Here is a 17,015-nt window from a genome sequence, read left to right as displayed (position 1 = left end):
AAATAACATCTAATATAATAGACGTTTAAATAAAAATCAAAATTTAATATTACAAAAAAATTTGAACTTTGAAGTTCATAAGAAAAAAAAGAAATTGTTCAGTTCGCTATTCTGCTTTAATTTACGAATAATTTAACACTAACCGCAACTTATAAAATGATTATAAGACTTGTGAAAAAAAAAAAAAATCAAAATAAAAATCAAAATAAAAATCAAACAAAAATTTTCTTATCATTAACATACTTTAATAAATATAATTATAAAAATCAGCTTTCTATTACAGAAAATTTTAAAAAATAATAATAAAAATAATAGCCAAACACAACTATGATGATGACTTATAACACAACATAATAAAAAATGTTATCTCAAACTGGCTCTTAATCATAGTTATATTTCAATTTCATGAGATTCATACACGGAGGCCATAATCATTTTACTTGATACAAGACTATTTTGTGTGCACATTAATTGTATATCATCAACATAAAGACAATTTCATATAATCCCTAACAACATGATTTCACTAAAAGACACTTTTATTTCTTAAAACCAACAATCTTAACCGCAGCAGGAACCACACGCAGGTAGAGAACCTGAAAAATAAACATGAGAGAAACTCAGTTCATGGAAAATATAAAACAATAAATATAAAGCAAGAGTTTCTTAGGATGACAACAAAAAAAAAGGTAATATGAATTAATATTTACTATGGTCGTTGGCTCGGAGATCGGCCATTGTCCGAGGCCCACGAGGCCCGCCACCATATGGGCCTCTACCAGGTCCACCTCCCGGGCCGCCTCCGCCAGGTCCACCATCCCATTTCTTCCCTGCACCTAAACCCTTCTTGTACTCGTTGCTTTTTTCCATCTAATAGTAATAAGGCAAGTTACTACTGCTTTTGGTAAAATAGAAAAAACATAAATAGAAATATATATATATATATATATATATGTGTGTGTGTGGTGTCATTGAGTGCGTACAGAAAACATGGTCGTGAAGAACACTCCGATGAAGTTAAAAATGGCCCAGAAGAAATCGGTTATAATACTCAAACGCCATACTGTTCTTTTGGGCTTCACGACTCCTGCAACAGCGAAAACATTTTGTTCGAGTTGTTAGTATAAACAGTATGACAATATACCAACAATAACGAATAGGGAGACTCGAATTCATAGTTTTTAATACTTTATGTATTTACATATCTAACATCTAAGCTTCAATTTTTACAAATATGCCACCCTATATAGCACCAAATTTTCTAAAAATGCATTGTATCCTATATAGCACCTAAACAACTACATAAATGGTATGCTTTTGATGCGTTCTTGGAAATAATAAATAAATAAATAATCAGAGAGTAATTCGAGTTGCTCTGTATCTCATCCCATGCGATTACGAAGTAATAAAGAAGGGTGGACATGCACAATTCTAAACTTTTAACTATATCTTTATATAGATTAAACTACTTTTGAAGAAAACTCTATTAAAAAAGTGAACAAAACTCCTCTAACATCATGCATAATTATCCAAATCTCAATAAGTAACTCATTTGAACCCAAGACTTCATGCATCTAGCAGATAACTAATTTCATCACATTTTTTTTTTATATCAATCTATAATATACCTCATTAATTTGCATGTCATTTCAAGATAACAATTCCATCTTTCCTTGAGGTCTTCATATTCAATGAAGACTGTATAATTCTCTTATAATGCATCTAATCCGATCCTTGAACATTTTATACGCCGCTCCTCGGCAACTAAACTAAAATATATACTATTAAAACATAAACCCGCTGTACAACTAAAACTCAAAAAAAGAAGACAAATTCAAATCCTGTACAGAACTTTAGGTCAGTTTCTGGGCTGTGTTTTCCTCGTCCTTGTTTTTCTAATCAGAAAACAATCATGTCGATGCCTAAAGCCCTCTTAATTCCCTGATGCATGGCAGATTTATTGGTCATTCTCAGTACTTAGAAGCCACGTAAAAAATAAAGAAAATCGAAGTTCTTTCTCTCTGTAAACAGAAAAAGAGAATAATGCGAGGAAAAATCTAATTTTCTATTACTTACATAACAATATATATATATATATATATCAAAATAAGTTTTATTAATGCAAAGAGAGGTATAAATACCAACTACAAGACCAACTAATACAGAAAGAAATAAAATCAGAATAAAGGAGAAAAAGGAAAACAAATAAAAGCAAATAAAAGTAATTAAAACATAAATCTGCATATTAATATTCTAATATTCTAATACTTCCCCTCAAGTGAGAATATCTGTCAGCTAAGCACTAGATGACACAAACAGAACATAAATTTCTCCAAACTCAAGTTTTTCCTTAATGAAGTGATAGTCTCAATATGCTTAGTGCGATCATGCTAGATCAGGTTGTAAGCAATGCTAATGACAACATTGTTATCACATAACAATTGTACGAGAGCAGAGGTTGTCATAAATAGTTCGTGGAGCATAATGTGCAACCAGACGCTTCACAAATTCCCAGGGAGATGGATCGAAATTCGACTTTTACACTGTTCAGAGCAACTATAGGCTGCTTCTTGATTTTCCATGTAACTAGGTCCCCCACACAAATAAGTACCCTGTGGTAGATCGCCGATGATGGACGGATCCGACTCAATCCGCGTCTGTGCAAGCTGCAATAGAACGAGAGGTGTGACGGGAAAAAAACACACATGAGTCCTGTGTGCCTTTTAAATAGTAGACAATTCATTGTACAACTTGAAGGTGGTGCTCATAAAGATAATGTATGAATTTGCTGACTATCCCGACAGCGTGACATATGTCGGGACGTATATGAGTTTCCCCATAAAATAATGGTAGTGAGTTTTATTTACAAGAACTGCATTAGGAACATCAAGAAACTTTTCTTTGAGATCGATCGGGACAACCATTGTTTTGCACAGGAGAAAACTGTTCTCTGTCAGCTGGTCAATCACATATTTCTACTGAGCAAACAAATATCCTGAGATGAATAACTATGATGCCTAAGAAATATCAGAGAGATTTCAAATTCTTCATTTCAAAAGAAACAACAATAATGCCTTTCAGAGACTCAAATGCTAGTAAATCATTACCTGTGAGAACATAATCGTCAACATAGACGATAAAGATAACTACCTGGTCACCGGAAGAATGTCAGAAGAAGAGAGTGTAATCCAATTAAGCCTGAGTGAATCCATGATCCACCACCAAGAGGTGGTGATTGCTTCAATCCATAGGGATTTTCGCAGTCTACATACTTGCCCTTGGGAAGCAGTGGAGTCAAAGGCTGGAAGAAGAGCATGTATACCTCCTCTGTAAGACCGTTATTCATGAATGCATACTTGACATCAAGCTGGAATAACAACCAATCCAGATTCATTGCAAGAGACAAGAGGACCCAAATGGTGTTTAAGTTAATAACTGGAGCAAATGACTCATCATAGTTAGCTCCGTAGGTCTGTGAATACCCTTTTGCGACCAACCGTGCATTGTTGCATTCAAAGGATCCATCAGAATTAAACTTAATGCTAAAAATCCATCGACATCCCACTGCTTTTTTGCCCAGAGGAAGATCAATAGTGTCCCAAAAATAATCTCACTAAAGGACATTCATCTCCACTTTGGCGACAGCTTTTCAGGTTGGGTCTGCTAAAACAACCTCAATAATAGATGGAAGCTGATGATTGGTTAGGGCAACAAGAAATGCTCTATAGATTAGCGATAATCTGGAAAGAGAGACATAGTTTGTCACGGGATAGAGAGAACATGTGAGATTGCGTGCCTTAGTAGAGGAACTGACATCCTCATTTGGAGTAGGAGCAATGCTAGGGGTGTCGTCTGGAGGAGATTCAGGGTCCAACAAAGGGTCATTGAGCTTCAAAGTAGGAGCATCAAAACAAGTGCGTCGAGTATAGACACGGAGAGTGGGAGGATGTGCTAGTGGAACCAAAGAGACAAAGGGCTCCTTGGTGGTAGGAGAAGTGGGTGAAACCAACGAAACAGAGGGTTCCTCGATTGTAGGTGACGTTGGTGGAGCATCCACAGGAGTAGGGTAAGCAACAATGTCCAAGAACTCTAGCTCCCCCTCACAAGAGGCCGAATTAGAAAAATTGGGAACAATTTCAAAATGGAGATATCAATACTCACATAGACATTATTTATGATAAGGTCAAGACACCGATACCCTTTTCAAGTAATAGAATATCTGAGGAAAACACATTATATGGATCTGTTATTAAGTTTATCCTGAGTTGGGGCTGTATTCCGATCGAAGGCCGCTAAAAAATTATGAAATCTAAAGTTGAGAAGACCTGATGGTTAAGAAAGCACAATCTCAAGATGACTCAATGCTTTAGGAGTTCGTCAGTGGTTTTGCAAGATTTCGACTGCTGGCAAGATTCCACTTGGGGTCACCAAAGAACTTAAGTTATGGGACATTTAACTGAAACTGAACTTTGTGATACTGTCGACAAAGATTCCACTTAAGGTCACTTAAAGAACAGGTTATGGAACCCTTCACCAAAAGAACAAGTTTTGGAGACAGGAGTAGGGGATCCTATAGCCAAAAATCTAGCCACCTGGGGACATTCTTTGGAGGCGGAAACCTAGCCACCTAGAGTCATGAATCTGGAGAAGGGATCCATGAGGCGGGATTAGGGGAAGCGGTAGGAACATGGGAAGGAAGGCAGAGGCGACTAAAAGTAGACCTAGTCGGCTACAAGGAGAGCCTGACAACTCAGTTTGGGCCATGCTCTGATAGTATGTTATAATAGAACTCAATGTAAGTTTTATTGATGCAAAGACGAGCATATATGCTCATTATAGGATCTACTAGCGAGGAAAGAAATAAAATTAGAATGAAGGGGAGAAAGGAAAGACAATCAAAACAAATCAAATTAATGAAAACAAAAATCTGTACATTAACATTCAAAAAAAAAAATAAAATATATATATATATATATATATATATATAATAAAAAAAAAATAGTATTTAGCAGAGGCCCAAATACTGTTTTCCCATGCGCTAGGCCCCATGATGGAAAAATTATTCCGTGCGGACACCGCATGCAGAGTTACATGTGGTGTCCGATCTTCACTGTCGATCACCGCTTCGATATGTATATATATGTATATATATATATATATATATTATTACAAGTTCTAGACTTTATAAAACTACATTCATGTAAATAGAAAACCAACTACTAAAACTGAATGAAACAAATTCCTAGAAGAATGAAAACTAAACTACTTCCCAAACAAAAAGAAAACTGGTTCAAATTTCCTCAATTATATAAATACATAACACTTTTTCAAACTAAAACCAAGAAGTAATGGTTAGATGAAAACCACAACGACCAATCAGATCCAACCAGGTAGCCCCAATAAGCTCTTCTTTCCCTTATTTGTAATATTGTAGGTCTACTTTAACCCACCTCTAACAAAAGCTAGTCTACATGTGCCCAACATACTCCGCGTTCAATGCGCCTTGAAGGCTAATGTTGAGATCCTCAACTACAAGGCACAACATGGATGGTCTGTTCCGAAAAGGTTATAGGCATTGCAGGGCCCTATTGACCTCATTTTGAGGTCTTTTTTTTCCCTTCCCTAGATACCTTAAGATCTAGCCTTAGGATTTCTCTATTTTGACTCTACTAGAGGATTAGACCGGGATCTACACCACTTAGAAATTCGAGCTACTTCTTCGTTTTTTGAAGTTTCATATGGGCTGTTTCAGATCCTTAACATTCGATTGAATCGATTGAAAAACCGACATATTGAAGCTCAAATTGAACTTTTAAAGAAATTTGAAAGACATAGGTGGATATCATGACGTGTGCGACGTTTGACTTGCCACCACGAGCGATGTGTTTGACTTTGGTTGCACTTATGTGAGGACCGGTTAACATTTTTATTTTTTTATTCATTGAATGGCTCCGATCGGACCAAAATAATTTTGTTCATCACAACGCGCACAAGCTGAGGTTAATTTGGTGCAATTGTCGACGAATTTGTTCAGATGACCCCGAATGATGAAACAGACTACGCCGGTGCTTCCGGGACGTCAATTTTAGCTAGGAAGGACACCCATTTTGTTGGGGCGCCGCGCACGAATGAGTTGCACAAAATTTGATATTTTCTTTTAATAAAAAATAATAAAAATCCTTTTTTTCTAAATAAAATGGTTTTAAAATCCTAAATCTTAACTCCCTCACACGTGTTCCTCCCCTCCTCCTCTCGGAACTGTTCTTGTCCTAATCGAACATTTTCCTTCTCCCTTCTCTTGACCGGATCTCGAAGCTTCTACCGGTTATCCGGTAATCTCTTTCCTCGCCGGTCTTAACCGACTTTCGCCGCCAGTTGTCTTGCCGGGAACTCTTTCTTTTCTAACAAATTTTCCCGCCCAAATGCGTAAGCCTCATCGACAAGCACCTCTCCCTGCCCATTCAAGAAAATTCTTCTCTCGTTGGCTATAAATACCTCCTCTGGCGAAGGATTAGGGGTGCACTTTTTTCATCTGAACGATTTGAGGATTTTTGCTTGAGATTGACTTTGTTTTCTTTGAAAATTGTTCGAGGAAAATTTTTGGGTTGGATTTTTTTTATTCGTATGCTAAGGAAGAATTTCGGTTAGCTGACAATTTCTTTCAGGATTAGCTTCTTTCATTCTTGTGACCACGAGATTGTTTTTTTTTGCTTACTGCCTCTAAGTTCTTTTAAACCTTCTGGAAACATTCTGGAAAAACATTCGGAGGTAAGTTATTCTCTTCTTCTTCTTCGGCCTTTTCAAAAGATTTTCAGGATCATTATCAAATGAGTTTATAAAATCTGTCTTAATCTATCTGAGAATTTGACCTCCTCTTTTGGTTTACGTTATTAGTGATTCTTGAACATTAAGCACAATTTTATTTTAAAAAAGACTAGACCCATGGATATATGATGCTTATTGAAGAAGATCGGTTTATTTTTATAGATTTCTTGAAAAGAGATTTGTGAAAGTGAACTCGCTGGAATTATCATGCTTTGAGCAGTTTATTTGATAACTTGGTTTTGCTCTTCCTACTAGCCCATATCGGAATATATGTTGGAAGTACTGTTTAGTTTTAAACAGCTATTTGAGGCTCGGTTTTTGCTCCTATCGTTGATGCTTCTATTTGAATAATATATATTGGAATTGTAATTGCATTTGAATAACTGATTGGGGCTCGGTTTTGTTCTTCTTGCTGCCCCTTTATTCGAGTATAAGCATTAGGACATTTTGGTGCTTTAAATAACTGATTGGGGCTTGGTTTTGTTCTTCTTGCTGCCCCTTTATTCAAGTATAAGCATTACGCCATTTTGGTGTTTTGAATAACTGATTAGGGCTTGGTTTGTCTTTCTAGTGGTTCAGTTTTTGGCCCCTTTGTTGGACCTGGATTCGTTTGCTGATTTTGAGTGCTCTCATCTTCTTCACTGTTCTTTTTATCAAGTAGATTCATATATATACAATACAATTTGTTTCGGTATTTATTTATTCAATATGTGAACCTCAACCTTGATATACCCGTTACTTCATATTACTTCATACATGTATAAAAATCATGTATAAAAATGTCTTTTCTACTAGCTAAATGATAAAACGATGGTGTTCTTGATATGATTTGAAAATATGGATGATATAAGTATAAAGAACAAAGTTCATAAGTTAGATAAATAAATAAAAAAAAACGGATTAGGTATTGGGTATACTAGTTCTTCTTTGATTACAATAAATTAGTTTGATTCAGATTTGGAAAACTAGCTTTCTTGTATACTTTTATAATTCTGCTACATATCTTTTGTTGGGAGATGAACATATTTTGCTTTGAATATAAATGTATTTGGGAAGATTTTTCATATACACCCCTTAATGATTATATATTCACAAACCCAATATTAAACTATTTCACATTTATGCCACCCAAGGTTTTCTCGTCATATGAAAAATTTCTTGTTGTTATCCTGGCTCTTTTCATGTAGCCCCGATTATAAATGATGTGATATATGTATAAACTGAAGTTTAAAATATGAGATGTACATTTTTTTTTAGAATATGAATATATTTGAATATGAAAAGTATGAGATAGATGTATATTTGATCATTCATGAATGTTTGTATGCTCAATATCCAAATCATAAAAAGGGAAGTTGTGAACTCTCTTTAATCATCTCGTGCGTATGTATCATTTAGCTGAGAGTTATGAATTCTATTTGTTTAAATATGTAACACCTAGATTTTTTAATCCATACCACTTCACTGGTTCTGTCGTTTGTCATGATTGGACTGTTATTCATTGATTATTTACATTTGTTAAGATTGCTTGCTTTGTAATTCTTTTAGCTGAAATGCTTACTGAAATTTCAAAGGCATCTTAAAGCATTCGTTTGCTGTTCATAAACTCCCCATATCAAATATATATATATAAAAATTTAAAACAACTTCGATATTTGAATCTCAGTGTAAATCTCATTCGAATGCCAAGATCTCTGACTAGTCTTTATCATTTACGGTTCATAATCTATGGAGAAGTGTTTAGGCAATTTCTTCTCTAATGATTTCTTTCCTGGTGATATGAATAATCTTTCTAATTTTCTTCGCTTGGAATTTGCCCTTGAATACATTTTTATAGTGCACCTGGAATTGGGAAGTTATGACAAAAAATATATATACATAAAAAAAGGGGTTGAAAAACTGTATTTTAATTTGGATATGGCAAACGTTAGACAATACTTCTTATGAATTGGGTCTTCTTGGGATTTTTATATATAAATATATATATATATCGCAAGACATATTTGGATTGACATTCAAGGAAGTTAAAGGTGTTGAGGTGTGGCATGAAACAGTTATATACATATAACTATAGCTCGGGGTTAAATATGAAAATAAAGGATTAACATTATGAACCTGTTAAAAATTCGTCCCTTTCAATTGCATTATACCAAACATTCAAAAAAAAAATTATTAAATAAGCATATGAATCATTAAAGTGGCTTCTAAGTTTGATATGCGGGGTAATAGACAATGATGCAAACAACCATTGATCAGCTTTTCTTATAGCTGAAAATATAAAAATCGATATTCAATTAGTGAGATGTCATTTCACTCTCTTAAGTCGTCGATAGCCCTGACCCTTCTTCAAAAGGTCTGAGAACTGGTAGTTACAAAAGAACAGATACTACAGATATTACACATGGTGAAAAGAACAGACATTACATATCTTTAACTGATAAGTCTAGACACTACACAACAAATACCACGATACACATCACACCCCAAACGACAGATAGTACATTTGTAACACGTCACATATTACACATCACACCCCATACGACAAATACTACATTTGTAACACGTCACATATTACACATCACACCCTACATGACAAATACTACAAAGATAAATATTACATTTCCTTTGAAAGTTCAGGTATTACATAATAGATATCATTCATTAGTCATCGCCACATTGTATATTGTTGATTGATAAGTTCAGATACTACATATCACTTATCCTAACATCACATATAAGTGCACCATATCTCGATAAGTTCAGATACTATCTTACATAGGTACTTTGTATCTTTAATAAGATAAGACCAGATACTATTTAGACTCGCACATCCATTGAACGACAGGGTCTAGGGCTGCCCGATTATAGGGGTGATTCGTTAGTGACCTCTAGTTGATATTGATAGGATGACTTCTACATATCAGTTGCCTGTGGGATCGAGATAAAAGAGAAAAAAAGTCTAGTTTGAGCCTAACCCTAAATTAAAATCATATATTTCACCTTAAATTTTCATATGCTTATCATTTAACTTTTTTTTATAAGCTGCAAATGTTTATTTAATCCCTTAATATTATGCAATTGTAATCTGTTTTGTAGTTTCGTCAGAATTAACCATGGTACCCTTTTAGTTGCTTCAGTTTCTTTATTTTTCCTATTACATAGTTCTTCTTTATTGTACATTTCTTTTCTTTTATATTGTGTTGTACCTTTCTGCATGTTTTTTGTACTTTTCTTTACCGTACTCTGTTACATTGCTTCTTTTTTTGTATTATTGCACTATAGTATATACATTTGTCTGTACTCTTGCTTTTAGTCACTACCTTTTAGTATGTTCATACAATCCCCTAGGATAGGCCGTTTGAGGCATGGTTTTTTCCTTTCTTCATTCAGTTCTCAGAACAAGATAACGACATGGTCGATAGACGATTCACCTCCGGGAGGTAGTCAGGACTACAACAAAAGGTGGAGACAGAAACCTCAACCGAGCTTCGATAGATTTAAATAACATACCTATATGACACTGAGGTCGTTCGTTTGACACATCGTAAATCCTCATATACTATCTTTTAGGACTTTCTATGATTTTATATCTTACGATATAAGTCCTAAACTTTTTAAGATTCCGAGGTCGTCGTCTGGTACAACATAATTCCTTCTATTTCTTCAGGTCATTTACATATGAAATGTAGACACAAGTCCCGCTTATCTTAAATAATTTGCAAGACTAAAACATCAAATAATTTATCTTTCAAATATGTAAAGTCAAACCATATGTTGGTTTGAGATGTCACTGAATCTTCTTCAGTATCTTCAGTATCTCCTACTTTTCGCTCATTTAGATTATGAAAATAGTTATTCCTATTCGAACCCATCTCACTTGATTTTTCCTATAAGCAATTGTGAAAACCTAAACGTTGAATTGTTGAAGACGAAATCTCTGATCATTATCGAAAGTTTTCTAAAATGACCTTCGTCATTTGGGATGTAATTAACTATAAGAGATTGTTTCTATAGGGAATTAAAAACTCATATTAATCTAAACCCTATCTAATATATGTATTAGATAAAGGAATTTGTCGGTTATAAAATTCGCAGACCAAAATAAAGCCATAAACTTTTAAATTTAGATAGTTAAGTCTACCAATAAGTGATATATTCATCCTTCGAGATGATATATCATTTATGGTATCATGCTCAGTTATTTAGACTATTAGATATAGGAGATCTATCTAGTCTCATCATTTTCCAAAAATAATAAAAAATACCATTTTCACAAAAATAAAATTACATTATATATTATATTAAATTTAAATTTTAAAATCTTATTTTGTTCAAAAAAAAAAAAAAACCACAAGCCCCAGGGCCCAACGCGGGCGTGGTCATTTCACGAAAACTAGATTGATGGAGAATGCTACTCTTAAAAATAATGAACAATAAGAAAGGAGTAGATCTCACAAATAATGGAGTCTATTCTCTCCCGAGAAGCACTTGTAGCCTACCAAGGGTTGGATAAAGGAAACTAAGAGACAAGAAAGTGAGAGACAAACTGTGAGCTGCCTTTTATGCAAAAGGGTAGCACTTCAATGAAGAGAAGCTCTACCCTGAGGGATTGGTGTTCATCCTAGAGTTGGAGTGAATCACTTTCCTTAGCTTAGCTCGAAATCCCCTTATATTGGCCTGAGGGTACACCATATGGGAGGCCCTAGTTCACAAAGAATCGCGTAAATGTGACACTCAATACGAAGTCGTTGCATATATAAGAAATTATTTTCTCCAAGGAAGCTCAACCTCTTTGATAATTGAATATCTTACCCATTTGCGCTTGCTTTAAACTTATTTTGCTTATCATTTATAACCTGATCTATATGAAACACTATGGATAAAACCATTAAGAGAACTAATTGCCTATATCAAATTAAATTTCCAATGACATAAAATCCCACTTGATTCTTGGATCTAAGAGCTTGCTACAACTCCTATGATAAAATAAGATATTTGTCTAATTTCATACTACACATCACTCTAAAGACAGATCAATAAGATGAAAGCCACAACGACCATTCTGATCCAACAACCTAGCCCCAATAAGCTCTTCTTTCCCTTCTTTGTAATCTTGTAGGTCTACTTTAACCCACCTCTAACAAAAGCTTGTCAACATGTGCCAACCTACTACCCATGCAATGGGCCTTGAAGGCCAATGTTCAGATCTTACCCTACAAGGCACAACATGGGTGGTCTCTTTCTAAAAGGTTATAGGCACTGTATGACCCTAGGCCCAAGCATAGTCATTCCAAGAAAAACTAGATTGATGGAGAATGTTAGAGATCATGAGTAATCGTAATAGACCAAATTCTCTTAATAATAATGAACAAGATGAAATGAGTAGATCTCACCAAATAATGGAGTTTATTCTCACCTGAGAAGCACTTGCAGCCCACCAGGAGTTGGACAAAGGAAGGTAAGAGACAAAACAGTGAGAGACAAACTGAGAGCTAACTTTTACGCAAAAGGGTAGCACTTCGATGGAAAGAAGCTCTGCCCTGAAGGATTGGTGCCCATTCTAGAGTTGGAGTGAATCACTTGCCTTAGCTTAGCTCAAAATCCCTTTATATTGGTCCGCGGGTACACCACATGGGAGGCCCTAGTTCACAAAGAGTTACGTAAATGTAACATTTAACACGAAGTCGTTGCATATATAAAAGAAATTATTTTCTCTATGGAAGCACAAACTCTTTAATAATTGGATATCTTGCCCTTTTGCGGTTGCTTTAAAATTATCTTGCTCATCATTTATAACCTGATATATATGAAACACTATGAATAAAACCATTAAGAGAACTAATTATCTATATCAAATTAAATTTCCAATGACATATAATCTTATTTGGATTTAAGAACTTGCTACAACTACTATGATAAAACAAGATATTTGTCTAATTTCATGCTACACGTCATTCTAAGGCTATATCAGCTAGATGAAAACCATAACAACCAATCAGATCCAACTAGCGAGCCCCAATAAGATCTTCTTTCCCTTCTTTGTAATCTTCTAGGTCTACTTTAACCCACCTATAACAAGACCTCTTCTACATGTGCCCAACGTACTACTCATGTATTGGGCCTTGAAAGCCAATGTTGAGATCTTCAACTACAAGGCACAACATGGGTAATCTGTTTCTAGAAGGTTTTATGCACTGTATGGCCCTGGCCCAAGCGTGGTCATTCGACGAAAAACTAGATTGATGAAGAATGTTAGGGATCACGACTAATCTCAATAGACCAAATTCTCTTAACAATAATGAACAAGAAAAAAGGAGTAGATCTCACCAAATAATGGAGTCTATTCTCTCCTGAGAAGCACTTGCAGCCCACCAAGAGTCGTACAAAAGAAGGCAAGAGACAATAAATTGAGAGACAAATCGAGAGCTGTCTTTTATGCAAAAGGGTAGCACTGCGATGGAGAGAATCTCTAAACTGAGGGATTGGTGTTCATCCTAGAGTTGGAGTGAATCACTTTCCTTAGCTTAGCTCGAAATCCCTTTATATTGGTTTGCGGGTACACCACAAGGAAGGCACTAGTTCACAAAGAATTACGTAAATGTGACATTCAACACGAAGTCGTTGCATATATAAGAGATTATTTTCTCTATGGAAGCTCAAACTCTTCAATAATTGAATATTTTACCCTTCTGTGCTTGCTTTAAAATTATCTTGCTCGTCATTTATAACTTGATCTATATGAAACACCATGGATAAAAGCATTAAGAGAACTAATTGCTTGTATCAAATTAAATATCCAATGACATAAAATCCCACTTGACTCTCAGATCTAAGAAATTTCTACTACAACTACTACGATAAAATAAGAAATTTGTCTAATTTCATACTACACATTAGTCTAGAGCCATATCGGGTATATCTAATTTTGATAAATTGTTAAAAAAATAAGTTGAATCTATTATATAAAAGCAATTTGAAAATAAGACATGCCTTTTGTTTGACTCCAAGGAGTACATTTGATAGGCAAGGGAAGCCCATCCATGTTTGTTAGCAACAACCCAATCTCTCCACAAAGCGCCCTGACACATTTTTCATAGAACAAAAAATTGGAGGAGTGATGCCTCTGTATCAAACGCTTTCTTTTCTAATCTAAGAACAAGTGCTCATTGTTTCACCCAATACGAGAATTCCAACAATTCTTATATTCAATTACCCAATATGCCTATGAGGCACTCTAATGGTTGTACTCTCAACCTCTATTGAGTCTTCATCAATAGTGACCAAATATGCCTAACTTTGGGTGTAAGAAATATAGTAATTGATGAATGACATAGTAGCATCTGCAACCTCAGTTTGAGTATGAAGAATTACATTTGCGTGGTTCATTGTTATTCCTAGAAGTAGGCTCAAGTGATCCAATTGTTGTGGCATCCACATAATCCAAAGAAAATCCTTCTCCTATGACAAGTCCTAGCAAAATACTATATTGATTCTCCCTAGAAATTTTTGGTCAAACAAAAATAAAATGGGGTTTCAATACATCCTAGCAAGATGGTTTTCAAACCAAGCCTTCTATTCGATAAGGTTTTATCACATCAACGAAACCACCATGAAAGCTATGATCTTAGACTAGTTGATGAAATATCTACATTTCTTTTCCAGACCTCCATAAACATTAAAAGAGGGATAATAAGGAAGGAGAAAGTCGTAATTGATTGTGTTCTCAATGTTGATTTGAAAATAGGATCACTTTTATGCTTGATGTCAAAACCAACTAAACTTTAATGATAACAATATCTCCTTTAAGAAAATATTTCTTTCATTAACTCATAAAACAGGATTAGCTCTCAAAATCACAACTTCCCAATTAATGATCATGTAGACAAACTTCAGACATAAAAGTAAACAAGAACTAAAGCAAAAGAAGGCCCTTTAACAAATTCTTTAGCCTAGATGTTTTTCATCTATAACAAATGAATAAAAGTAGGTTCTATAATTTAGAGTAAGCAAAAAAAAAAAAAATCATGGCCTTCAAATTGAATAACTATAAAGCAATCCAAATTGAGTTGGCATCCAGTAAATGAGAAAACCATCTAAAGACAAACAACAGCGACAGATTTAATAATCTGTTAATAATATTTTAGTCACTTAAAAAATAAAACACGTCTTCAGCTCAAAATATCGATGCATCTCAAAAGGCTATTACTTAAAAATCAGGAACAAAATAAAGAACACTAAGAATCACCATAAAATTAGCTTTATCTATCACATGTTACAAAACATCTTCTGGCCATTTAAGAAAAAATAAATAAGGAATAAAAATCATGATTTTTCAATATGATAGAATGTGCTTGCTGAACTAAATGTTCAAAGAGGAAAATACAAATCCAAGCATTAAAGATAATTTCCATCACACAGTTTATATCAAATTTTTGAAGCAGCGTGGATATTCCATTAAATTTTAGCGCTTGATGCTCCTGAATCTCATAGTTCATCCAATTTAACAACAAATCTCAAGAGTTTTTGTGTCCCAAAACAAACCAATACTTTGGCTTTCAATAAACTTCCAACATCACCATCAAATAGGGTTTGCTCAAAAAGCAAAACTATAAGAGACCAGTAAAAAGAATCAAATTTTCTCACTATACCAATATGCTCCTATTCTCCTCCACAGCTAATAGACCTAAATTTAAAGGAAGTTCCAAGCAATTAAAAGTGAAATTAAAAATAATCTTCGAGGCCAATGAGTAGTAAGTAATTCTGATTCTCCAAGGCACCACAACATCAAATTCCTATAATGAAATAAAAATAAAAATCAATCACGGCAACAAGTTTTCTATCTTAAATCCGATCCCCGTAATTTCTTGAGAATCTGGAATTAATCAACTGCAAATAAGGTCGAAATCGTCGGCCACAAAACGCCCACACACAATAAATAACCTAAGTCGAATGCAGACATGATCATATTGGGGTAAACGGTACCCACAATTAGAAAAGGATGGAAGTTAACATCGTGATCCTTAACGCTTTAGGAAGGAGAAGAAATCCCATACCTTTCTCAACGTACGCCATGCTCGAGAGCTAGACTCCTCCAAATTATCGAACGGAAGGAAAAGATGAGGCCCAGGTAATTTATAGTGGTCGAGGCCTTGGAGCCTAGATGTTTCTAAAGCATATTAAAATTATTATTTTTTAGTTATTATGAAATATGTTTTAAGATGTAATAATATTCTTAGATAAATACTTAATATTTTAATTTTTTTCAATTATATATTACATTTATTTTATTAGGGCATTTACAAATGTAAATACACAAATACAAATTGAATAAAATTAGAAATCTATAATAAAAAAAACAAATTTATTATAAAAAATATATAGTTTATGGCTACATTATTATTAATTCGATTATTTAGCTTGATTTGACTCTAATTAATTAATTAATAACATGATATTTCTATAATATTTATATATAATTAAATTTAATATTATATTTTAAAAAGAATTATATTTTATTAATTTGTGTTGGATATGTAAATACATAAGAATTGGGTGGAATGCATGTAAATGCCCCAAAAAATCTCCCTCTCCCCCCACCAATTCTCATGGGCGGATTCCACATATTACTGCATTAATCCCATATCAAGAAAAATAAAAATAACATTTGTACTCTATATAAAAAAAAAAAAGTAATCTAAAAATTTCAAAATCAGCATCATGCTTATGCAAAAACACTAGCTGAATTTAATTAAATTGGGCATAATATATGATTTATTAAAATTTAATAAAATTATTATTTCACTTACTCCAAACACGAACTTCATTCAAATAAATGAATTTAAATCGAGCGAAACACGAACATGTTATGCACAAGTTATTTCGAACACGAGCCCAACATAAGTACTAAAAATTTGAATGAGTCGAACATGTACAAGTCTCAAGCTCGCTCAAATTCGTCTCATTTACACCAATATATAAGACTTTCTTCTATATGAATCAGCTTGAAAATTTTCCCAACTTAGAACATGAATCAGGGCAAGATGAAATTTCTAATTTAAAATACTATAAAAAGTTACTTCAAATTTAACCAAAATGAAGAAAAAAAACAATTAAAATAACTTATAATTTAGATAAATATACAACTGCTCAATTCAAATAGAACTGAAGTGAAACTTTTAACAAGCTAATGT

At 34.0% G+C, this 17,015-nt stretch overlaps 1 protein-coding gene across 1 annotated transcript; it reads right to left on the bottom strand.

Moving 5' to 3' along the window:
- Nucleotides 1-363: 363 nt before the first annotated feature.
- LOC110032158 (selenoprotein K) lies at nucleotides 364-15,955 on the bottom strand. Its single transcript, XM_020735684.1, has 4 exons — nucleotides 15,879-15,955; nucleotides 984-1,087; nucleotides 711-870; nucleotides 364-596 (listed from the first exon to the last, which is right to left on the bottom strand). Exons 1-4 carry the CDS (start codon nucleotides 15,895-15,897, stop codon nucleotides 562-564), a joined length of 318 nt encoding a protein of 105 aa, XP_020591343.1. The 5' UTR covers nucleotides 15,898-15,955; the 3' UTR covers nucleotides 364-561.
- Nucleotides 15,956-17,015: the final 1,060 nt, after the last annotated feature.

Source organism: Phalaenopsis equestris, unplaced genomic scaffold (assembly GCF_001263595.1).
Source record: "Phalaenopsis equestris unplaced genomic scaffold, ASM126359v1 Scaffold000878, whole genome shotgun sequence".
Lineage (NCBI taxonomy): Eukaryota > Viridiplantae > Streptophyta > Magnoliopsida > Asparagales > Orchidaceae > Phalaenopsis > Phalaenopsis equestris.
Note: the sequence above shows the minus strand (reverse complement) of the source record. Positions and strands in the feature narration are given on the sequence as shown.